The sequence below is a fragment of the Perognathus longimembris genome, chromosome 6 (genome assembly GCF_023159225.1).
Source record: "Perognathus longimembris pacificus isolate PPM17 chromosome 6, ASM2315922v1, whole genome shotgun sequence".
Taxonomy (NCBI): domain Eukaryota; kingdom Metazoa; phylum Chordata; class Mammalia; order Rodentia; family Heteromyidae; genus Perognathus; species Perognathus longimembris.
Window position 1 is genome coordinate 23,185,503 of NC_063166.1, and position 25,453 is coordinate 23,210,955.

At 41.4% G+C, this 25,453-nt stretch overlaps 1 protein-coding gene across 3 annotated transcripts in view; it reads left to right on the forward strand.

The window, feature by feature from the left end:
- The first annotated feature begins 8,730 nt into the window (after nucleotides 1-8,730).
- Dek (DEK proto-oncogene) overlaps nucleotides 8,731-25,453 on the forward strand; it is a 30,833-nt gene continuing 14,110 nt past the window's right edge. The window contains exons 1-7 of one of the 3 annotated variants that reach the window (XM_048348407.1): nucleotides 8,731-8,877; nucleotides 9,267-9,420; nucleotides 12,770-12,871; nucleotides 13,249-13,358; nucleotides 15,292-15,386; nucleotides 16,728-16,848; nucleotides 19,181-19,369. In XM_048348407.1, coding sequence (XP_048204364.1) covers nucleotides 9,276-9,420; nucleotides 12,770-12,871; nucleotides 13,249-13,358; nucleotides 15,292-15,386; nucleotides 16,728-16,848; nucleotides 19,181-19,369 — 762 coding nt within the window. In that variant the 5' untranslated portion in view covers nucleotides 8,731-8,877; nucleotides 9,267-9,275. Of the gene's footprint in view, nucleotides 8,942-9,266; nucleotides 9,421-12,769; nucleotides 12,872-13,248; nucleotides 13,359-15,291; nucleotides 15,387-16,727; nucleotides 16,849-19,180; nucleotides 19,370-25,453 lie in introns of all 3 variants that reach the window. The other 2 variants (XM_048348406.1, XM_048348408.1) reach the window with 2 other exon arrangements.

A 25,453-nucleotide genomic window follows, 5' to 3' on the forward strand; every position in this document is an offset into this window, starting at 1 on the left:
CCTGAGCTGTGGCATACCTACTTTAGGTTTCCCATTGTTGCTGGGACCATAGGCATGCCACCACATTCAGCTTCCCTCTGTGGAGAGAGTCGTGTACATTTTTCCACCCAGGCTGGTCTGGATCCTCCCAATCTTAGCTTTCCATGTATTCTGGGATGACAAGTGTATTCTGCTGAGCCAACTAGGGCTTGATATGGGCATCTCACAAACTTTCCTCCCCAGGCTGGCCTGGGACCACAATCCTCTTATCCTCAGACTCTAGGCAGCTAGGATAATAAGCCTAAGCCATAGGAACTAGGTTTCTCAATTTTTTTTCAGCCCAAGCTTCTTGTGAATAGGTACTCACCTCAACCTTCTCTAGTACCTTAAAATAAAGAATAAATTATAACAAGAAATATTTTATTTATAAAAGTATAAATTTGCCTGGCACTGGTGGCTCACACCTAGCTACTCAGGAAGCTTGAGATCTGAGAATTCAGGTTCAAAACCAGCCCAGTCAGAAAAGTCCATGAGCCTCTTATCTCCAATAAACTACCAAAAGAAAAAAAAAAGCCAAAAATGGAGCTGTGGTAGAGCACTAGCCTTCAGCCAAAGAAGCTTAAGGACAGTACCCAGGCCCTGAGTTCAAGCCTCAGGACTGGCAAAAAAAAAAGTACAGGGTCTGCCTAGCAAGTACAATGCTCTGAATTCAGAGTTTTGCCAAGAAATAAAATAAAACTTCGTTAGTCACCAAGAAGATGTAAATAAAAACTACACTGAGATTTTACCTGAGCACAGTCAAAATGGCTTACTATCAAGAAAATAAACAATCAGAGATGGGGACTGGGAATGTGGCTTAGTGATAGAGTGCTTGCCTAGCATGCATGAAGCCCTGGGTTCAATTCCTCAGTACCACATACACAGAAAAGGCCAGAAGTGACTCTGTGGCTCAAGGAGTAGAGTGCTAGCCTTGAGCAAAAGAAGCTCAGGGACAGTGTCTAGGCCCTAAGTTCAAGCCCCCAAACTGGCAATAATAATAATTAATAATTAATAATATGAGATGCTAAGGATGAAGAAAAAAATGGAACCCTCTACCCAGATGGTGGGAATATAAATCAATGCAACCAACACAGAAATAAGTGTGGTGGTTCCTCAAAAATGGTGCTACCATATGATCCTACTATACCACTCCTGGGTATATATACCTGAAGGAATGTAAATCAGCATTCTATACAATAGCCAAGGTAGGAAATCAGCCCAGAGGCTTAACAACAAATAAATGGATAAAGGAAAGGTAGTACATATAGTCATTGGAGTTTTATTCAGACACCAAGAACAAACTTGTGCATTTGCAGGAAACGGTGTGAAGTTGGAGATCATATTAGGTAAAACAAGCCAGATTGGGAAAACCAAATATCCAATGCTTCCTTTCATATGCAGAATCTGAATTTTCAAAAAAAAAAACAAAACAAAACAAGAAAATAGAAGGACTCTTTGGAAAGAGAAACAGGACCATCACGAGGGAGGAAGGGGGAAAAGATAACATAATGGTAGGGAGGAATATGACCAAAGGACATTATATACATATATGAAGATATCATAATGAAACCTATTATTTTATGCAATTGAAAATAAGGTTTATAGGATTCTCAGATTTAGACATCTTATTTGCAATTTAGACAGTCCCATTATTTGAGAATATTCAGCCAACACGTAGTAGAAAAAAGTTCCTTAATCTGATGTTATGATTTGGCCCACAGTGATAACATTAAATGCAAGGTTAGCATTGGATATTAATACACAGCAGGAAATACAAAGATGATCTTTTGTTATAGCAAACAAACAAAAATTACTATGGCTCTAAAGATCTTTTCTTTGGCTTCATTCCATGTGAACATCTGACAAAATATACTAATGAAATGAAGCCAAGAGTGTTGGTACATGCATGTAATCCCAGAAATAGAGAAGCTAAGGCAGGAGGATAGCAAGTTCAAGGCCAGCCTGGATGTGCTCAAAATCTGCTTTTGCTGAAAGGCACTCACTATTTACTTGGACCCACCAACTAAAAGCTGAATAAAAGCTAAGTGTTCCAGCCTTCATTCTGTATCAAGATCACTTGTCCTGAGCCATTCTCTCCTTCAGCCACTTTATGGCCATCTTGGAATCTGCTAAGGCATCAATGATTCTTGGTATAACAAGGCCTCACCAGATCAGTCCTGAGACAAGGGGCTGTCAGATCACTTGATGCCACCTCTGACTATTAGAGTGCAGCTGTGATTGAGACTGTTGTGCACACCTCTTTCCTCTTTTGTCTAGTTAAATGAATACTTATTCTGTCCCCTGAAGATGGCTGAAAATGTACTGAAGTACTACCTTCTGATGGCATGTAGGTGCCCCATAATAATTTCCCTTTCTCTGCTCTTCACCAGCTCTCTTTATTTGCATAGAAGGGTAAACAGACCTGCCATGCAAAATGCCAAGAGTTTGGGCCTGGGGTGTAAAGAATCTTAGAGTAAAATTAATTCCTAGGAGAAAACATGTATTAATCATTCATCATTTGTTCTTTAAGACTTTCAAGTCTCAGTAACATTTCCCTTGCCTACCTTGAGCAAGCCTCCCTGCTCATTGTTAAGTTAGAACATCGAATTTATCATGCACCAACTGGATACTGTTACATCCAGGCAGTCTCAAACCTAATCTTGAATTACTACACTGTATGCTTTGGCTAACTCTTTCTACCAAAATAGAATATGGTATCTTGTTTTTATAAGTACCAATGTGTCATTATATTTATATTTATGACTAGGTTTAAAAAGGAATGTGGTTATCAGCTTATTTGAAATATGTTAATTAAGTTGTAATCATTGGATAGTCTTTAAATAGTATCCAGACCGTACAGCATGCCACTGTCTAAGAATTAACATGGGGTGTACTTCAATTAAACAAATATTTTTAAAGTATTTACTAGGTGCCAGGCACTGTGCCAAGCACAGGGAGACAATAATAACAGCACAGACATAGTCTCTGTTTATAGTCTAGGAGAAATAGATACTTGAATGTAAGAGCTAGATATGTGTAAGAGATATGTGTAATAGATGTAAAAGCCTCTCAAAGTCAAAATCAGAAAAAAATTAAGAGCCAGAGTCTTACAAATAATTTTCCAGATAAAGGCAACAGATATTTTGACATACCCTCTGTTTACCTCAGAGGTACCTGATGGGGTTGCATTAGTACCTTCTTTGGCAGAGCAGTAACACCCACCAACAAGTTATTCCCTCTATGTCCCATACTGATATTAAATCCTTTGCAGTTCAGTAGTGTCCTATGACTGAACTGACTACTGACCACTGCACAGACTTACAGAAGAACAGACATCATGAGTTCTCTTCCTGCTTTCCCCTCTCACTGTGAACATGAAGGGTTGGGTTCAGACTGTAGCTTCTCAAGATCAAAGTAACCTAAAGCAATAGGTATATCCTCATGAATGGACACCCTGGAGATCTTCCTGAACTAACCAGAGTTCTTTATAGCATAAAAAAAAAAAAAGACATTTACTATCAGGCCACTGAAATAGCCTGTTGTAATCCTAACTAATATATCTTTTCATTATAAGCTAAAAATATTTGGACCTTCATAAGAGTTTATTATAAAATAATTAAGTGCCTACTTATTGATCACCTACTATGGGTTAGGCACAGCTTTGGGTATGAGAATGCAGGAATGAATGGTTCAAAGGAAATCTGCAAACTTAGAGGTACATTTTAGAGGGGAGGACTGAGGAAAAAAATCCTAAGCAGGTACCCATGGAAAACACTTATAATCAATCCTAGCTACTCAAAGGCCTTGAGATCTAAGGCTGGAAGATCAAAGCCAGCCTGGGTAAAAATGACATGAGACTCTTGTCTCTCTTTAAATAGCAAAATGCTGGAAGTGGAGTGGTAGAGTGCTAGCCTTGGGAGAAAGAGCCAAGTGAGATTGTGAACCCCTAAATTAAAATCCCAGTACCTGCACAAACAGATAAGAGAGAAAAAAAAAACTTGCCCCTTTCTCACTGCACTACTTTCTCTTGTTCTTGTTCAAGAGACTCTACGGCGAATCATTATATTCATTGTCCAGTGCATGTTCTCAACTTCCTTACCCTCTCTTCTTCCCCCCACTTCCCTAGCCCGATTCCAACCTGGCTAAACACATTTTGTTTAGTTAGTTTTTGCCTTTCTTTCCTTCCCATATTCTCCCACTCCTCATCTTTGTATCTATGGCCAGTAGCTGCTTATTCTTGGCAAAAAACAATAATGTTGACTAGTCTTGTTGACTTCATGGCCACAAAGCTCCATGGGTTCTTGCAATTTCCTGGTTACCTTACCTCCTTGCCTACTCCAGTCATCTCCCATTCTCCTATGGGACCAGTTCACATTTCATCTTCTTGGAAGCTTCCAATAGTCTTCTAGATTCATTCACCACCAGTGATTTTGTTCCCAAGTCTACTGAGAAATTTAAGAACCTCTAAAACTCCCACTATATCTGACAACACCACTCCCAGTCTGTAAACATATCCTCTGTCTTCCTATTATTCTGTTGGCATGCTTTGAATTCATATCCCAAATTTCACCTGTTATATACATAATCTTCTTATTCATATGTTGATGGAATTTAGAGATATAGCCTTTGGTAAATATTTGGTATTAATGTTAGGTAAGTTGAAAGGACAGGGTCTTATGCTGGGTGCCAGAGGCTCATACTTGTCATCCTAGCCACTCAGGAGGCAGAAATCAGATTGTGGTTCAAAACCAGCCAAGGAAGAAATTTGGGGAGATCCTATCTGCAAAATAATTAGTAAAAAGACAGGTAGGAGGTGTGGCTAAAGTGGTAGAGCAACAGCCAATCAAGCCAAGCTGAGCAAGCACAAGGCCCTCAGTTTAAACTCTCGTACCAGCTCCCCAAAATATATAACACATACATATGCACACATATACACATATGTACATACATATATGTATATGCACACACGGATATACATACACATATATAATATATACATATAAGGTCTTGTACTGCCAATAGTGGTTTTATAGGAAGAGAGATTCAACCTAGCACACCTGCTATAACATTGAATGCCATGGACTTTGCTGTTTACTAAGCCTTCCCAAGTTGCTGAGCCATGAGCTAAACAAGCATGTAGTCTAGGACACATGTTACAGGTATGGACATGTGCAGGAGCCCTTTGGATATTTATAACATCATGCATGTGCTATACAAAATTACCCATGCAGACAGAAAGGCCACAAGAAGCCAACAAGAAGCACACATGTCTGTTGCATCATGTATCAAATGATTTCATGGGCTGTCATCAGGGTACTCTGAAGAGCATTACTCAGTCCAAAGACCTGGACAGGACTGGTTAACGCTTTGTCAGATCAGCTTCACAGTTTGACCTCTTCCTCTGCCCAGTCTTGCTTCCTCCTACTTCCTCTCAGATGTCGGGACCTCTACTAAACATTTGGTGCTACACGTTTTGTTTCAAAATCTGCTTACAGAGAACGTCTCTGAACTTTAGATTGGCTCCAGTCGCTGTCCCCTCCTTATCTAATATCATTAATTCTTTTATCTACCAATTCATTCACATCATATAAATATGCATCTCCTTTTTCAGAAATCAAATTAGGCCAGGCAATCATTCTTATGCCTACAATCCTCGCTACTACTTAGGAGCCTGAAATCTGTTTAAGCTATCCTTGGAAGACAAATCCATGAGACTTTTATCTACAATTAACCAGCTGAATGCCAGAAGTAAAGGTATGGCTCAAGTGACACCAAGTAAAAAAGCTAAGCAAGAGTATGAAGTCCAGAGTTCAAGCCCCAGTTCCAGCACAAACATGTGCACACACATATACACAGACACAGATACACAGACACAGACACACAGACAGACACACACACACACATTTCATTTCTTTGCTTCCCAGCTTAGTAAGAGTCCTGGAAAGTGTCTGAATCCATTCCTTGCCTACCTGGCTCTCTATGTCCCCATGTACCTTCATACTCTCAAAACCACAACAGTTCTTGTTATTTACAGACAGCACTACATTGTTGAGCCAATGGTCAATTTTCAGTTCATATCTCATCTGACCTTTTAGCAGCATCTGACTCAGTTGATCACGCTTGTCCTTAAAAGACACTTTGACACTTGGCATGTAGGACACAGCTTTCATTTGCTTCTCATCCCACATCACTGGCTACAGTTGTTCCTTCTCATCTTCTTTGCTGGCACTCTTTCCTCTCCTAGACCTGTAAACACTGAGGCACTCAGAAGTGTTCTCTCTCATTACTCTCTACAGTCACTGTTGGTGATCTCATCCAGTCCCATGGCCTTAACTACCAGCTTCATGTTGACAACTGCTAAATTGGTATCTTATTTGTCCCTTGAATGCTAGATTCCCAAATCCAACTGGCTAGTCTGAATTTCCATTTTGATATTCTTAGGAATCACAAATCTGACAGGTCTAAAACAAAACATCTGGTTCCCAACTCCCACATACCCCCGAAAAATTCTCAATCATCTCAACCCCTGAAGTCTTTCTTTGTTCTTACAAGTTCATGGACCCAAAAACCTAGTCATAATTTCATCTCCTACTTCCAATATTTTTGATAATTCTTTAGACTATATCTGGTCCCTTCTCATTGCTCTCACTTGTAACTTTTTTTCTAAAATGCTACCCATCTAAAACCTACCTTAATCATCAAATTTATAAAAGCAAATTTCATCCAACTTATTGGTAATTGCTATCTCCTTTAACTTGCTAAGTCACTGCTACTTTATATGATATATGCATGTGCTTATTTGATTATTGTCTCAACTAGAGTATGAGCTTCAAGAGAGCCTGCAGTTATTCCTGCCTCAGGTTCCAATGACAGAAGGTAGATGCCCAATATTTTTGAATGAAGGGAAGGATACCATGAAGAGTGGTGTTGAAGGAGAAATGAGGGAGGAGCAGCACTTAAACAGAGCTAAATAAAATGAGGTGATTTGATGATTCATGAGGAAGAATTGTAATGCCTCAAAGTGGAAATGACTTGGCTTTGCCCAGGAGCATGAAAAGAAGGGTGTCTCACACAGCCAGCCTTGTTTGAGGGATACCAGAAAATCTCAGCATTATGTAGGATTATATGGACTATATAATACATACATCATATATATACAATATATCAGATATGTACTCTAGTACATATATGGCTTATGTAGGGCTTTATAAATCACAATAAAGATTGTGGGTTTCATTCCATATATGATGAAGAGCCACTGGAGAATCTAAGTAAACAGGTACTCAGTTTGGGCAACTGTTTTCCTTTAAAGATCACCTTAGCTGCTGAATGAGTAGGAAGTATTGGGTAGCAATATGGAGGCCCACCAGTAACAATCCATAGCAGAGATGGCATAGGATTCCAGGAATATAGGTAGAGTGGGGGATGATCTAAAATTTGAGAGTAGAAATGTTGGATAGAAGAATAAAACGGAAAGGCAGGGTTAAAAGAAAATGTGTAATTTTTGCCCTGCAACCTGAACTCCAAGTATCCGGAACGAATCATATTTCCACTAAGTGCACTGAACAAAAGAATTTTTTGGGTAGTTAGTAGTTTAGGAGTTGAGGGGGTGGGAAACGAAGGAAATTACACGTCGAAGGGGACCATGTGAGGGGGTGAATCACGTTGAGCTTTGGAAGTGTGGAGTTTAAAAGGTATCTGCAGAAGGAAGTTCTTGACAGGAGGGTCTGGATGTATAAATGCCTTTTTTCTTCTATAAGAAAGAGGTGGGAGGGGGACAGTGGGGGGGAGAGGGGGAAAGAGAGCGAGAGAGATTCACCTACATTGTCAGGTCTCTGGTAATGCGAACACTTAATAGTGGTAGGGTCTTTTTCCTTATGGTACACCTTACAGGCGGGCGGCTGGGGGGGGGGGTGTCCCCAGAACTAGAGCACACTTGGGGTGGCATCCTGCAGAATGAGCCCTAGGAGATAAACGCATTTAGTATCCTCTCCGTGTTAGTGAGCTACTCGGGAGAGGAATGAACTTTACCACCAACGCTGCCTCCCTCCGGGCCCAGAATGCACAGCATAGCTTCCAGGACCCGACAATATGCTCGCAGGCCCTCTAGTGTCCTTGCTTCTTCCGCTCCCGTGCGTCTCCCAGAATGCAGCCGGGTGCTTATCCCAGCTGGAGCTGGGACCCGACACCGCGACGCAGTAGAGCTGGACTGGATCGCTCTCTCCGCCCCACCTAGCTGGGAAGATCTCCAGTCGCCACTCAAGCCCCGCCCACCCTCCGGGGCCCAAGCCCCTCCGTCTCACTCTGGACCAGTACCCACCCCGCCCCTGGCTCTGATCCGGCCCTCCCACCTATCAAGCATTTCATGCCCCGCCTCCTCATAAGCCCCGCCCAGCAGGTTACACTTCCATGGTCTCAGTCCCCATCCTGCCCAGACCTCGGCCCCGCCTCCTCCCTTCCTCCGGCCCAGGCTCCGCCTCCCACCAAGGTCCAGAGCTCCCGCCCTGCTCTAGTGCCCCGCCTCCCAGGTTCAGACCCCGCTCACAGGCCTACGCCCCGCCCTCTAGCCCAGGCCTTCTCTGGGTCCCCTACGCCTAACTCTGGGGTCCAGGCCCCGCCCTCCGGGCCCAGGTCCCGCCCTCCCGTCCGCCGTGTTTTCCCGCGGAGATTCGGGCCGCCCCGCCTCCCCACCAGGCGCCCGCCAACTCCCAGCTCACGGCCCGGATTGGCCGCTGCCTTCCCGCTCTCCTTCCCGAACCGCCATTTTGAAAATCTTGTTGATTCAGGGGAGGCGAGAGCGCGGCGGGAGCATCGCACCAACCCCGCAGCCCGCGCGGACTTCGCCTCGGCTCGGCCTCCGTGAGCCTCGCGCAGCCTCCTCGTGCTCTTCACCTTCCAGGCTCGCGGCAGCCGGGACTCCGCGGTGAGGACCGCGGCCGGGAATTCGAGAGGCCCGGCCGTCTCCGCTGCGGCCGACGGGGGAGGGACGAGGCCATTCGGACGCAGGCCTGGCGCGGGGGAGGGGACGCGGGGCGGCCGAGCGCTCGGGGCCGGGCCAGGCGGGCGTGGGGAGGGAGGGCAGCGCGGTTCCCGCCTCGGGCGGCGCGGGAAGGGAGCGGCCCGGGGCTCAGGCGTCTCTGCTCCGGGGCAGGAGGCCACTCTAGTGTGGTTCCCCACGGTGGCCGCCGGGTCCTGCCCTCCGGAGTCTGGGCACTGAGCGCGGCGTCGGGCTTCCTCCCCGCCCGCAGGTCCACAGTATGTCCTCATCGGCGCCCGCTGAGGAGGGAGAGGGAACCCCGGTGCCCCCCGCGTCCGAGGAGCCCGAAATGCCGGGACCCCGGGAAGAGAGCGAGGAAGAGGACGAGGAGGATGAGGAGGACGACGACGAGGAGGAAGAGAAAGGTGAGGACCAAGTCGCACCCCCAAGTGACAGATCATTTTTATTTCTTTCAAAGCCGAGTTCTTGTGGTTGATTTTCAGGGAACGGTTCTCTTTGATCTTTTGGCGCCTGGGTGTATTTGAATAGCAGAGTTGAGTTTTCTTTAAGCAAGAATGCATGAACAATCTTTTATTTTTTCACGTCGAGTACTGGGCGATTGTGATTTCCTGAGTTTTTGGTGTAACTTGACGGCTTACAATACTTATTCGTGTGGCAGCGAGTCTGTAAGTCTTAGGTTTTTGTGGGAGTTGTGTTGCTTTTTTATTTTAAGCCCTGGTTGGGTGTATACTTGACGAGTTGCTCAGGGCACGTTTTCCTTCTGCTAATTTCATGATGCATCTTTTTGCCCTTTGAAGTCTCTCGTGTCAAGTTATGAATGTTAGTGTTTTTACTACTTCTGAAGCCGTATTTGCTGCATTTCAGCAGAGGTGTTCTCTTCAAAGGAGAGTTTTCTTTCACTAGGAAACACCGGTGAAAGCAGTGGCTATTTGAGAAAGCAGTTAAAAATGAAAAGAGGAACTATGAAAACAAGTGAAGGATGAAAACGGTCTCGATTTTAGAGGGAAATCTGCCCTGACAAAGTGTGTCCTTATTAACCACTGTTTGAGCGGAGGCACAGCCAGGCCGCTTCGTGTTTTTGCACCAGGTTAATGGACCTCTTTGAGGCGCCAACTTCCTGAGTCTCAAGTCTTAGCATTCTTTGCTGATAGCCCAATTTTTTGGGTGTGTTGTAACTGAGCCCAAAATGGGAAGAGCTTGGAAATCTTTCCTTTATTTTTTAATGTCAGTACTGGGACTTGAACTCAGGATCTGGGCATTTGCACTCAAGGCTGGCATTCTGCCACTTGGGCCACAGCTCCACTTCCGGTTGAGGGGGGCGGGATACGAGCCTCACAGACTTTCCTGTCCCGGACCACTCTGATTTTAGCCTCATGAATAGCCAGGATTACAGGTGTGAGCCACTGGCACCAGCCTCAGTTTTCTTTTTTAAGTCTACATAAGTTTTTAAATCAGCATATTATAATGCAATCTGGGTGAAGATTTACAAGGTATGCCTTTTGCTTAAAGTGATTATGTGCCCCCATGACATTCAAATATGTTCATATTTGAATACAGCATTGCTTTTAAATTTTAACATAAATTGTTGTATTAATGTAAGCTATTTTTAGATAACTTAGTTTACAACAAATGAGAATTGGCTGCTGTATTCCCCTACTAGCCAAGAATTTCTCAGCACATTTTCCTACAGTTTTCAGTGCTTCAGTCTTTCTAAAAGGACAGGGTTCAAGTGCTGCAGAAGATAAATTGAGGGGCTTAGAGAAGCCTAGATTTTGTTCCAGGTGGGTAAATGTTTAAAGATTACTAAAAACATTAAACTTATATAAAGCAGGTTTATAATTGCTCTGGTTCATTACTCCTTTTACTCATTTGAGGTGTGAGACAACTAGAATTGTAATAGTTTTTTGTTCTGTTAGTCAAGTATTTCACTTCGTTTAACATTGGCAATTATTGGGGGGAAGACAGAAATTGTTAGTACAAAGATAGATGGCTAGTAGCTTTTGGACTTTGGCATCTAGTTGAATGGTTTTGTTTTCTGCAAAGTTTGCAGAAGTATGCAAGTTAGGAGAAGATTATAACTTCGGGTCTGGATATATTGAGTTTCTTTAGCTGCCAAAGGACATGGAGTGAACCTGTGGCAGCCAAGCATGTATTAGTTGATCCAGCTCTCAGAAAAAAACCCTAAAAAACTAGCCTGGAACTAGGTCATGAAGTTTAGTTAATTAGATGATCAGAAGGAAGTGAGTGGGTTAAATCACAAAGGGAGGGGAAAAATAACTCCAGAATTCACAGAACTTTTTTTTTTTCCAGTGCTAGGTTTAAACCTAGGGCTTCTAAGCAGTCAAGGCAAGCATTTTACTATTGCATATCCAGTCCTTGTGTCTCCCTCCTTAAGACTTTTTACTTTTCTCTTTCCTCTGTCCCTCCCTCTCTTCTTTCTTCCCTCCCTCCCTGGTCCTGCCTATATGCTGTCCCTGAGCTTTCTTTTGCTCAAGGCTAGCCCTCTACCACTTGAGCTACAGCTTCACTTCCAGCTTTTTTGGTAGTTTATTGAAAAAGATGAGTCTCATACACTTACCCTGACTGTCTTTGAACCCCAATATTCAGATTTCAGCCTCCTGAGTAGCTAGGATTACAGGTGTAAGGCACCAGCATCCATCATTTTATCATTTTCCTAGTAGACATTTCAAAAGATGGTTAATGTCTTAGTCATCTATTCATCTGTCAAGATGAAAGGCAGCTTTGGATAAAATAGACATTTAGGTTAATAAAAGGGCCTCCCAGCAATATGTTATTTTACAATCATCTGATTTTATTTCAATGACTAGGAAGTGGTTTTTTGATAAATCTAGCTTTATGTTTTAAAACATTTCTTTGTGGGTTTTTTTTTTTTGCAGTCTAGACAAATAAATACAGGCATATGTATATCCTTTGTTAAACTACAGAGTAATGCCCCACTGTGTTGTTGTTGTTTTTTTTCTTCTCACCTGATGATGAATAACAAGTACTGAAATTTAGATAGGGTTAAGCAAGTACTGGTGTTCTGCAACCCAGTAGTGGCTACAGTCTGTAACACTTTGTTGTGTAGTTTATGAAGAGCTAAGAAGAAAGAAACGACCCACAACACAAATGAGTCAGAATTACTAATTATCTTAATTTGATCATTACACATTGTGTACATGTATTATTAGAGGGCATCCTGTGACATAAAATTATTAGCTGTAAGAAGGAAGAGTCTAGATGTTTTTTCCCCCACTACTCCTGGGGCTTGAACTTAGGGCCTGGGCACTGTGCCTATGCTCCTTTTTGTTCAAGGCTAGCACTCTACAACTTGAGCCACAGCACCACTTCCGTTTTTTTCTGTTTATGTGATACTGAGGAATCGAACCCAGGACTTCATGTATGCTAGGCAAGCACTCCACCACTAAGCCATATTCCCAGCCCTAGATGATTTTTCACCGGGAATGGTTTTTAGCTTTTTTCTCCTCTGGTAGTAGATGGCACATTCTCAAAACCATACTCAGGAAAAGAGTAAAGTGCTAGATTTAATTATCTTTTTCTACATGTTATACAAAAATTTAATTCCTTTAGCTTTTTTTTTTCTTATTTATTGTCAAAGTGATGTACAGAGAGGTTACAGTTTCATAGGTTAGGCATTGGATACATTTCTTGTGCTGTTTGTTACCTCCTCCCTCATTCCTCCCTTCCCCCTTCCTTTAGCTTTTTTTAATGTAAGAAATATTTAATTTCTAGAGAAGAGTCTCATTGTAGAAGGCAAGAGGGAAAAGAAGAAAGTAGAGAGATTGACAATGCAAGTGTCTTCATTACAGAGAGAGCCATTTACTATTGCACAAGGTAAGTTTATTCTATATACTTTCATTTTACAATAAAAATACCCAGACAGGCTAAATAATGGCCAGCAGTACTTAGCAGGTGTTAAGTGTTGAAAAAGTAGTAATGTTCTTTTTTGTTGTTTTTTTTTTCCACTCCTGGGGCTTGAACTCAGGGTCTCAGCACTGTCCCTGGCTTCTTTTTGCTCAAGGCAAGCACTCTACCAGTAGGCCATATTCCCAGCCCCCAAAGTAGTAATAGTCTTTTGGCATAATTTATTTGCCCCACTAAATCAAAGTTACATAGAAATATAATGCTGTAAAAGTGATTCACATTAAATTCTTATTAAATTTTGTAAATGTATTAATAGCAGTGGGTATTTGATTGTCTTTTTTTAATAGGAAAAGGGCAGAAACTTTGTGAAATTGAAAGGATACATTTTTTTTTGAGTAAGAAGAAAACAGATGAACTTCGAAATCTGCACAAACTGCTTTACAACAGACCAGGCACAGTAAGTCTTTATGCCTTTAATCTGTTTACTTGTATATGTCTTAAAATATTTCCAGATAGAACCATGATGTTAATTCTGTAAGAGCTGTTAGTGATCACACCAATGAGCAGCGTGAGTGACACAAGCTTACTAAATGATATTACAGGTCACATAGCTGAGCCTAAGTAATTAGGGGTATAATTTCAGCTCTTTTGACTATAGGTAGCTCAGTTTGTTGTTTCCTTTAAGATCATTCTATTTAGTGTGGTTATTTTTACGCTAGGGGCTCACTGATAGTGTACTTGTCTAAAATATGTAAGGCACTGGATTAAAGCCCAGCACTGCCATAAAAAATGGAAATGCAATTTATTGGTTCTTAAATTTCAAATTATGAAATCCATACTAGGATGATTTTTAATGCCCTTTTAAGCTAGGAATTACTGGAATAATTTATTATTTTGGAGGTGCCAATCTGGGACTTCAGTCCAGCTTGAGTGCTAACCCTGAGATAGCTCAAGGCTCGCGCTCTACAACTTAAGCAACAGCTCTACTTAGAGCTTTTTTAGTAGTTTTTGTTGTTTGTTTTGCCAATCCTGGGCCTTGAATTCAGGGCCTGGGCACTGTCCCTGGCTTCTTTTTGCTCAAGGCTAGCATTCTACCACTTGAGCCACAGTGCCACTTCTGGCTTTTTCTTTACATGTGGTGCTGCTAGACAAGCACTCTACCACTAGGCCACATTCCCAGCCCCTTTTTTAGTAGTTTATTGGAGATAAGAGTCAGATTTTCCTTCCCGAGCTGGTTTTAAACTTTGATCTTCAAATCTCAACCTCCTATGTAGCTAGAATTGAAGGTGTAAGCCACCAGTGCCCAGCTTATTGGGAGAATTTTTAAATGATTCAGTGTAATTTTATCTCATTTTGAAAACCAAATGGTAAGTCTTTGCCAAAGGACTTATCATACATACAAATATTTTATATAATTTTTTTTTTTAGTTGGTCATGGGGCTTGAACTGAGCACTGTCCCTTAGCTTCTGCTCAAGCTAGTGCTCTACAATTTTGAGTCACAGTACCACTTCCAGTTTTCTGGTGGATAACTGGAGATAAGAGTCTCATCGACTTTCCACCTTACGCTGATTTCAAACTGAAATCCACAGATCTCAGCCTTCTGAGTAGCTAGTATTACAGGTGTGAGCCATCAGCACCCAACGTATTTCATATAATTAAGGAGGCTTTTTGAGGGCTGTGTGTTGGCAAGGTACAGTTGGATGTTGTTAGACTATTTGCAGCATACTATAACTTATGCATTAATTTTAATTCTCACAATACTTTATATAAACATCCTAATTGTAATACCTAATGGTATTAACTTTTGGAATACTGACTATTCTTTTTACTTTTTAGAAAGTAAGGTCCTTTCTGATTTGGAAAAATAAGAAACATTGCTACTATGTGTTGCTTATGGAACAGAGATCTTTATATGTAGTAACTGTCCACATCTGGTATTGTCAGATAATAGTTATCGTAAATATTCCCAGATGGAAATTCATTCAAATTCAAACTTATTTTTTGTGGTAGTAGAGATTGAACCTAGTACCTCAGGCATTCTAGGCAAGTTCTTTACCACTTGAGCTATGCCCCTGGCCTTTTTGTTAGGTAGAATAATGGCTAACTTGCTGGTCTTGAGATCCTTCTCCCTCTGCCTCCTGATTAGTTGGTATGCTAGGCATGTGTTACCACATCCAACTTCATTGTTATTTTCAAAGAATTAAGTTTATGGTTTTTTTTTTCTTAGTAATGAATATGTTTCCAACTTGGAACAATAAATGCTGAATAAATTGTTGTAACTTAAGAGGTATATGAGAGATACTGGCTTTAAGGACTGTTACTGTGCTTTATTGAGTAGACTCTTTTGTGCTTTAATGAGTATCATTAATGATGAGAGAAACATTTCCAGGTGTCCTCATTAAAGAAGAATGTGGGTCAGTTTAGTGGTTTTCCGTTTGAAAAAGGAAGTGTCCAGTATAAAAAGAAGGAAGAAATGTTGAAAAAGTGAGTTTTTTAAATATGTTTTGATAAGTGTATTGTTTACTTTTTAACATTTAAATCATTTCTCAGTCATTATCACTGGAGTATAGATTGTGTGCTTTTTAGGTACCAAGATGTGATCACATTAACTCAGGATGTGAGTTTCCAAAAAATAATGGCTATCCAGATTATTGAAAGTACTTAATTTTATTTCCTAGAAGAATGATTCACACAGTTGATCATTTACAGAGTTCAAAATTCAGAAGAGCTGAAAGGAATGTAGTAAAGAATCTTTGCTGTTTCCACTGTAATTTACTCTGTTCCTTTTTCTTTTTTTCTGTGCCAATACTGGGGCTTGAACCCAAAGCCTAGGCACTGCCCTTCAGAGGAGTGTGTGTGTGTGTGTTTTGTTTTCCCCTCAATATCAGTGCTTTTATCCCTTGAGCCACAGCTCCACTTGTAGCTTTTGGGTGGTTAATTGGAGATGTCTCATTCACTTCTTCAGATCTATGATTATAGGCATGAACCACTAGGGCCTGGCTACTCTCTTCCTTTTTAAACCATGTGAACTATTTGGGTGATAGATAAGTTGACAAAAATGGTCCTACATCATAATGCAATCAAGGTGATACATTGTTACAATTTTCCTTTATTAAATGACTATAGTTTAAAATTTTAGATAATAAAAATGATTGCCTAGTATTCATTGATATGTTTTAGTCTGAATGCTGAGGGAAAATTAATTTATCACTAGCCCAAAGAATTGTTCAGTCTATGAATTTGGTATTTTTCACAACTTCTTCCATAATTTTGCCCTGAGTTTAGTTGAAATTAATTTATTATGCTGTCTTTAAAACTTAATTGATGGGCGAGTGGGAGAAAAATGAAGGAGGTAACAAATTTGACAAGAAATGCACTCAGTACCTTATGTATGTAACTGTAACCCCTCTGTACATCACCTTGACAATTAAAAAAAAATTGGTAAGCTGGGTGCCGGTGGCTTTTCAAAGCCATCCTGGCAGGAAAAGTTCATGAGACTCTATCTCCAATTAGCCACCAAAAAGCCGGAAGTAGAACTGTGCCCAACTGGTAAAGGCTAGCCTTGAGCAAAAAAACTCAGGGACAGTGCTATGGCCCTGAGTTCAATCCTCAGGACTCATGTAGACACACAAAAGCCAACTTGATTTGGTAACGATAACCTACTAATCATAATTAGTTTTGACTAGAAAGTTTATTAACATGCGTGAAAACATTGCTGCCTTTTCATAGATGTATGTAACAGCTGATTTTGTTGGTTATTGCCTTTATAGTATGGGGAATGATTATAAGCTATATAATCACCTTGTACTTTTCTCTTTTTTTCAGATTCAGAAATGCCATGTTAAAGAGCATCTGTGAGGTTCTTGATTTGGAAAGGTCAGGAGTAAATAGTGAGCTTGTAAAGAGGATTTTGAATTTCTTAATGCATCCAAAGCCTTCTGGCAAAGTGAGGTTTCTTTTTTTTGTGTGTGGGGTGGTGGTGGTGGTGGTGGTGGTGGTGGTGGTGGTGGTGGTGGTGGTGGTACTGGTACTCAGGTTTGAACTTAAGCTTGCTAGACTGGTGCTGTACCACTTGAGATTTTGGGTAGGTTGTTTTGGAGATGGGAGTCTCAAAGGGCTTTTCATGGTATGAATTCTCCAATTGTAATTTCCATTTGAAGTTGTAAAATTTGTTGATGATGAATACTGTCAATTTCCCTGGAGGTATAACAAACATATTACTTGCTATTTTTGTGGTTGAGGGACAGAACAAGAGTTTGATTTCACGGCTTTTTCCTTACTAGGCTAAGGCCTAAACCATACCTCCAGCACTGGTTTTTGCTGGTTATTTTTAAAATAGGGTCTCTGATTTTTCATCCAGGCAGGCACCCAAGTTGTGATTTGCCTACTTTAGACTTTCCTATCATTGCTCACCAGTAAGTACCACTGTATTCAGCTTCCTTCTGTGGAGACAGTTTCACAGACTTCTATCCAGTTTCGCCTAGATCCTTGATCTTCCCATTCTCAACCTTCCAAGTATCTTGAGTTAAAATCATAAGCCATCAGCACCTTGTTTACTTGATCATTTAACACCTAAATCTGAAATACTATTTCACTGGTAGAGAATTACGAGCTTGCGTGAGACTGTGGGTTCAATTTTCTAAAAAACTGTTTATGAAAGTATTAGCTTAATTCAAACTATTGTACAAATGTTGGTTTGTTTTTTTTTTAGGAAACTATTTAACACCAGTATGTAGCTACAGTGCTTTATGTGTGTCTCCTGTTTTATCATAGTTATTAGAAAGATCTATGCTCAAGGATTCAAAGTTGATAGAATTAATATTTAGTGCTTCAACAAGGACATTTTTAAAGTGAAGCATTGTTTTTTACTTGTTGCTTGTGGGTATTTATGAGGAATATAATGGCTATTATCACATTCTGCCGCCTGGATTCCAATATGCCCTGATTAGTGGTTAGATATCAGTAATTTTATCATGTTTATAGTTAGTACAAGTTTCAACACACTGAAAAGAACAAATACATTATAATTACCACCGAAACAGTTAACTTTGTAAATTCTTGAGGGCTCATGGTACCCTACGGTCCTTTGCTATAGAATCTCTTATATTAGTTAATACTATTTGGGTAGTTATGTTTTCCTGATTGACTCTTGAATCTTAACATCCTTACACTCTCTTGCATAGATTTGTTCAAGCACTCTTTTAGTCATATTTCTCATTCTCATAGTCATATTGCTCATACACATATTACATCTTCAATACCTGCATTTGGTTCCTGAGCTGTTAAGAGAGTCCCCTTTTTTTAATACAATTGAGATCTGGAATTCATATAGTGAATAGTAAAGGTTTGGATAATGAGATTTACTTTCTCGAAAATGCCTGCAAAGGATTTATCAAGATGAAATTGAGTCTTTATAATATTTGCCTTTTGTGGAAATTACTTAGTGGGAGAATGTCTTTTAGTACACTAACAAAATTTCTAGAGTAGCCTATTTCCCAGTTGCCCTTCAGAAGAGTGAATGATTTTACAAATTAGAAACTGTCCTGTGGTTTGTTTTGTTTGTAGCTAGCCTAAAAACAAAGCAGCCACTTTTTCTTAATTTTTGTGTGGCAGTTGGATAGTCTAGAAGAAAAGGTCTGTGGTCCTACTGGTTACATGAAAAAAGTATTGCTTAAAGTTACTGCAAACATTTATATAGTTGAGTATGCATTGACTACTCATATTCAAAATGCTTAGAACCAGAAGTTTTAGAACCTGGGTTTTGTGTGTGTATATGGTACTGGTGTATGAACTTGTAGACCTTGTGTTTGCTAGACAGGTATTTTGCCAATTGAGCCAAGCCTCTACCTGTTATATTCCCCACCCACCCCCCTCTTTTTTTGAAATAGGGTTTCACTTGCTCAGGATGTCCTAGGCTGAAAGCTTCATATTTATACTTTCGGTGTAGCGAGGATGATGGGCATATACCACCACACTCAGCTTATTGGTTGAGATGAGGTCCAGGGGACCCAGTATGTAATTTGGCTTCCAGTCCCTTGTCTTGTCAGGGCCTAGAATATATAGGCAGCCTTTGCAGTTAGTCTTGCCAGGTGTTTAGGACACAAGTGGAAGAATATTGGTAATGGAATTTTAGGTTAACCTGGCACATTAAATTAAGGAAGAACTTTTGTGAAGCTGCTAATCTTGTAAATATTTCTAGCTAGAAGTGTATTAGAAAGAGTTGATTGACATAAATATAAACCTTATTGTGTTACTGTTCTAAATTTTTTTTTATGCAGCCATTGCCAAAATCTAAAAAAAATTCTAGCAAAGGTAGTAAAAAGGAACGGAACAGTTCTGGAGCTGCAAGAAAAGCAAAGCAATCCAAATGTCCTGAAATTCTATCGGATGAATCTAGTAGTGATGAAGAAGAAAAGAAAAATAAGGAAGAGTCTTCAGATGATGAAGACAAAGAAAGTGAAGAGGAGGTAAAATGTCCTATTTCATTATATTTCTCATAGGGAGAGTTAAATATTCTTGGCATGTAACTCAACACACCAGTTTCATTCATATTGGCAAAAATGATTAAGAAGAAACCCTTTTCTTTCTCTTTTTTTTTTTCCTTGCCAGTCCTGGGGATTGAACTCAAGGCCTACTAGGTCTTGTCCTTGAGTTTGTTCTGCTCAAGGCTAGCGCCCTACGACTTGAGCCACGGTGCCATTTCCAGCCTTTTCTGAGCAGTTTATTAGAGATGAGAGTCTCACAGACTTTCCTGCCCAAACAGGCTGGCTTTAACCCATGGTCCTTAGATCTCAGCCTTCTGAGTAGCTAGGATAACAGGTGTAAGCCACCAGTGCCCGGTTCCATTTTTTTTTCTTTTTAAGAATCACTTTGTTTTCCATGGGACCCTATGAAACTTGGAAAATACTCAAGTTAGTGTTGCCTGCATGTGTAGTGGTCCTTAAGCTGGACCTGAAGATCTAGAATGACCAATGGAACAAGAAGTAGGAGGGTAAATAGCCTAAATACACAGGAACAGATTCTTTGAGAGTATGTTAATTACTTATAATTAACTTGAACTGTGTGTCACATGTAAAAAGCAAGGGGTAGTTGAAGGGCCATCGTTTTTTCCCCCAACCTGCTAGAGATTACTTAATGAGACCCAAAAGCATTGACGTTTGTTTGGTCAGTGTTTAAGTTTTATTTTGTTTGGGAATGCTTGTCATTTTCTATTTGGAAATAGCTTGAAAATGTTATGGCTATTTAGCTTTCAAAAGATTTTAACTTTGGATCTAGTAAATGGAGAGCGAGCAGGGGCAGATAAGTTCTTGTTAATGATGTTTCAGTAGACAGCATTTTAATTTTGTTTTCTTGTAGACTTCATAACTTGCTTTATTGTAAAATCTCCCATCTTTAGGGACTAAATACTGGCTGGACATTTTAGGCTAGATGAGTCCCTTGTAGTGTGGGACATCTCCAGTCTCCAGATGTGATAACCAAAAGATTTCTCCAGATACTGTCACATATTCCTTGGGAAAGGGTCACCATAGAATTAGACTAAAGGTGTAGAAAGTGCGTGCGCGCGTGTGTGTGCTTGTGTGTGTGTGTTTACTGTTTAAAAATTCTTTGTTTATTCAACATTTTATTATCTTTAGTTTGTACAAAGAAAACTTTTTAAGCCAGAATTAAAGTACAAAAAGTATATAAATACTTAATTTCTTCTTGAGATAAAACATGGGCTTTGGAAACTGTCTTCATTCAAATCTCAGCTATCTTGGATTATCACTGCATGGCCTTGGCAAGTTATTTAAACTATACCTCAATTTCCCATCAATAAGCTGTAGCAATAATGGTATCTACTCATAGCTTTCTGATTCCCTTCAAAAGGAAGTTCTGTTAGAAGGAATAGTATTTATTTTTTTGCCAGTCCTGGAGCTTGGACTCAGGGCTCATGCCCTCTCCCTGAGTGTTCTTTTGTTCGAGGCTAGCGTTCTACCACATGAGTCAGCACCACTTACTGCTTTTTCTGTTTATGTGGTACTGAAGAATCAAACCCACCGCCTCAAGCGTGCTAGGCAAGCACTTTACAACAAAGCCACATTCCCAGCGCAGGAAATAGTATTTCTGTGGGAACTTTGTTTTTCTTTTTTGTTTTATAAAGACTAGTTGTCAACCATAATAGGGGTTTCAAAATGACGATATGAAGAACTACTACAAATTAGTAGGTCCAGCCGGATGTCCAGCTCAAGTCTATAAGCTATGTAAGCAGCAGAGATAAGGGGGACAATAAGCTACCCTGGCCCTGAAAAATGTTATTGAGGTTTTATATCAAGTGGTGATTGAGCACAATGGTATACATCTGTTATACTATCCTAGCTATGCAGAGAAGCAGAAATAGAATTGTAGTCTAGGCTGGTGTAACATAAAGCAAGATCCTATCAATATAACTGACACAGAAAGGGCTGACTTTGTGTGAGTATGTGTGCCAGTCCTGGGCCTTTAACTCAGGGCCTGGTTCTGAGCTTTTTTGCTCAAGGCTAGTGTTCTTCCACTTCAGCGAAATAACTAAGGGACAGGGGCTCAGGCTGAGTTAAAAGCCTCAGCACTGATACCAGAAAAAGAAAGAAAAGAGGGAACCGTGTTCTTTGGGGCTGGGTGGGAGAAGAGGGGTGGGGCGGAGACCTCTTTGAGTCCTTTAGACTATTAAAAATATTTGCTGTATGTGTATGTACATAGGTACATACCACTTGTGGGGCGTGAAGTCAGGGCCTGAGCACTTGGCCTATGCTTTTGTGCTCAAGACGCATACTTTTCCTCCCCTTGCTGAACCAAAGTCCTTATATCTCAGCCTCTTAAGTAGCTAGGCTTATAGGCATGAGCCACTGGTGCCCTGCAACATATTTACTTCTTATATCACAACTGTCCTAATTTAATGTCCCTTGCTTCCTTGTGTTTTTATAGTGAGTTATTCTACAGAAGTGTAAGATAGCCCCGCAAAACTTTTAGCTTTGTATTTAAGATTTATCTTGGGTTTTCCTACACGTATCTGAAATATTTTCAGCTGAAACAACTTAAAACTCTTACTAATGTCGAGGGCTGGGGATATGGCCTAGTGGCAAGAGCGCTTGCCTCGTATACTTGAAGCCCTGGGTTCGATTCCCCAGCACCACATATACAGAAAATGGCCAGAAGTGGCACTGTGACTCAAGTGGCAGAGTGCTAGCCTTGAGCAAAAAGAAGCCAGGGACAGTGCTCAGGCCCTGAGTCCAAGTCCCAGGACTGGCAAAAAAAAAAAAAAAAAATCTTACTAATGTCGAAAACAAAGGTTCATTTATCTCTCATGACAAGAAGTTCACACAGGCAATTCTGTAGGTGCCATCTCTTCCTGAATATGGTATTTAATCATGTGATGATAGGGTGGTAGTTTTCCCTTTGGTCAGTAGATCCAAGTTCCAAGCAAGGAAGAGCTCTTAAAGGACTTAGATGTTTGACATTTTCCTCTTGAAACAAGTGTCTGTTTTTAAAAACCATAGATTTCCACGTACCTGGCACTAGCCACCACTTTGTCACCTGGCTGCTTAGCTTCAAGGGAAGCTTTGGGAAACAGGTTTATGGGTTCTTGCTTCCTTAGGAATATGGCAGATCAAGAGTAGTAGGTGTTGATAAACTACTTAGACAATTTGAGGGTAGATGTAGGAAGGTCAACATGAAAGTTTTGTCAGTTCCTAATTATATTTTGAAAACTAAGAAATATTATCTTATAAATTGATCAGAGAGGAATTATCAAATGGAAACCTTTTGTTGGAAGGCAAAGTTGAAAATTCTTAATAAAGTCCATTTAGTCTTAAACTTGCTGTCATCTTTTGTTTTGGGGTTTTTTTTTTGTTTTTTTTTTTTTTTTAGCTTTTCAATATTAGATTAGTCACAGAACCAGAAGTGCTTACACTCTTGGAGGCGAGGCGAGGCGCAGGCGCACTGGAGGCAGGCGTGTGAACCTCAGCCCTGCCCAGGTGCTGTCATCTTTTGTGAAATAAAATTATATTTTCACATTCTTTTTTTCTTGGCATTCTGAGTTTTCTCAACCAAATTAATAGAAGAATAGTGTATCTTAAGCTAATTTTTTATTTTGTTCATCTATTCACCCAGTACAGCCTTTCTGCTTGAGGACAGAATTCTGGCTCTGTGACAGGCATCTTTTTTGCCATCCCTCCTTCAAAAGCCCTGCTACCTATAAATGGCGGGGCCTCTGAGGACCCCTTTTCCCCTACCTCCCGGGGAAAATGCCTGAACCCCCAAAACTATGAAAGAGCACTCGGCCTTGTCTTCCGCCAGCAGAAGGTAAAAGCGTACTCTCATGGATTACGCTAAGTTGAGGAAAGGTTGCTGACGCCTCCCCTCCCCCCCTCGTCCCCTCATGTGTCAGGAGCGGGGGCAGGAAGAGAGACATCAGGGAGACACCTTGATGGTTGAATGGGTCTCAGCCGCCCAGAGGGCAGGGAGAAGGATTTATTACAAAGGCTGGAAGGGAAGGACTTGGCTAATTGGCTGAGCCAGGCTGTCTCGGCAAGAGTGGCATCCTGGGACTCCCCCCACAGGCTGACATCATGCCCCAATAGGACCGCCCCTGGGCTGTGGCGGCGCCATCTTGAAGGCATCCACGTGGACCCAAGATCGAGACAGGAGGCAGGCTGAGCCAGAACTACTCCTTCCGGTTCCGGACCGGAAGGTGTAGGAGTGGCTTCTGGCCATACATCCCCAGTATGGGAGGAGGGGTGGGTCAATCGGGGACCGCCCCTCTACGTATGCAGCCAGCATCCCCACATCTCCCCCTTTTATTTTTTTAAACAGCAGGAGGCGCCTTACTCCAGGGCGCACCTGTCTTAGGTTGCCTCCCCCGTGGGAGATCTTACCCGTCATTGGCAAAAGAACGCACTGGCACTTCAGGCTAACCTACCTGCCGGGCGGCCAGCCTGATGAGAGAATTTGGGGAGAGCAGGATTGGCATTCGAGAGAAAGCCCTGATGTTTTTGCTCCATGCCTGTGGGCCCCGGCCAGTAGCGGGTCCTAATGGGCATTATGACTAACCTCGTGGGGTTCCCAGTTGGTCAAAAACAAAAGCCACCATTGACCCGAACAGCCCTAGTCCGTTGCCACAAACGGAGACCTGTTTTGACTAACAGAGGGTAAGGTAAGCAGGGTGCAAATGTGAACATAGAGCACTTATAACGTGAACAATTGTAACATAGAGCGGATGCAAACATGAACGGTTGTAGCACAAGAGCAATTATAACACAGGCACAATGCAATGGAGGGTCTCTTATCTGGCTCAGTCCATAAGAGATAGAGAAGTCCTGATCCGATCTGGTGCCACCCGAGATGACACAGACAATATTCCCTCTCTCCGATAGTGAGGTAGAAGTAGGCTGGAGCTCTGGCATATCTGGTAGTTCACAGTAGCTGATAACTTAAACATAAGTGATTAGTAACATTTCTTTTTATATAAACATTGAAGTGAAGGCACTAAGCCTTTGCTCTTACTTTTTTCAAAACATTTCTATCATGAAACATTGGGGTTGAGTGTCAAAACCCTCAGCTCTGATTTTCTTTCCAACGGGACCCCCCAAGTCTAGCAGTAGGGGGAGAGGAAAGGAAGAAACACGGTACAAAATTTCTTTAGTCTTGTGTGAACGCTGTGGGCAGTATTGCCATGGCAAAACATTGCGCCATGAGACGCTCAAGAACGAATCTAGAAAGCAAACAAACAGGGAAGGGAAGCTGGCTGCCTTTTTACCGCTACCACTGTTGCATGCAGGCAGGTTTTCTGTATTCTTTTAGAAGAGCAGGAGAAATCCAGTGTGTTCCTTGTTTTCCTGAAGAGAACAAGAAGAGACATTTCTCCAGAGCAGGTGCTCTGGGTTTAGTTTTCCAATCTGGCAAAACATATATAGTACTCCATCCCACACTGATTCGGGATGATTTAAAATTTTTTTGATATTTAACATAAGCATAACTGTCCTTAATTAACCCTGGGGGCTACCTCCCCTTTTGTTTTTTTAAATTATGACACCAGCGGGCACCAGGCAGGGAGTATGGTTGGCGGTCTCTTCTGTAGCTACTTCCTGCTGCCAAGGGGGCGATGTAATCAAGGGCCTGGCACCATCCAGTGTGGCTGGCAAAAGTTCCCATCATTACCACGAGAATGGTCACTGGGGCCAGAGAGTGCTATGGTTTCCTCTGGCCACACTGCATCTTGGGCATACCCAGAAGTTTCCAGGGCTGGGGCCTCCAGGGTTCAGGTGTGTGTTAGGGTGACGGCTATGAACGGCAAATTCCCTGGTGGTGATCTCAGCAAGAGATTTCATTCTGTTAAAAGCTTTTGAAAAGGTCAGGCAAAGTATTGACAAGTTCTCAGAGCTGGTTGGCATGAATGACGTAGAACACACCCTGGGCATAAACCAGGAAAATTCCCTTTTGGAGCATAAACCCAATTGTAAAATGAACAGGTAAGGCGAAATGACTGAAAGAAGTGTTTAGTGATAGATAGAAAACTGGTTTGGCGTAGCCAGTCAGAG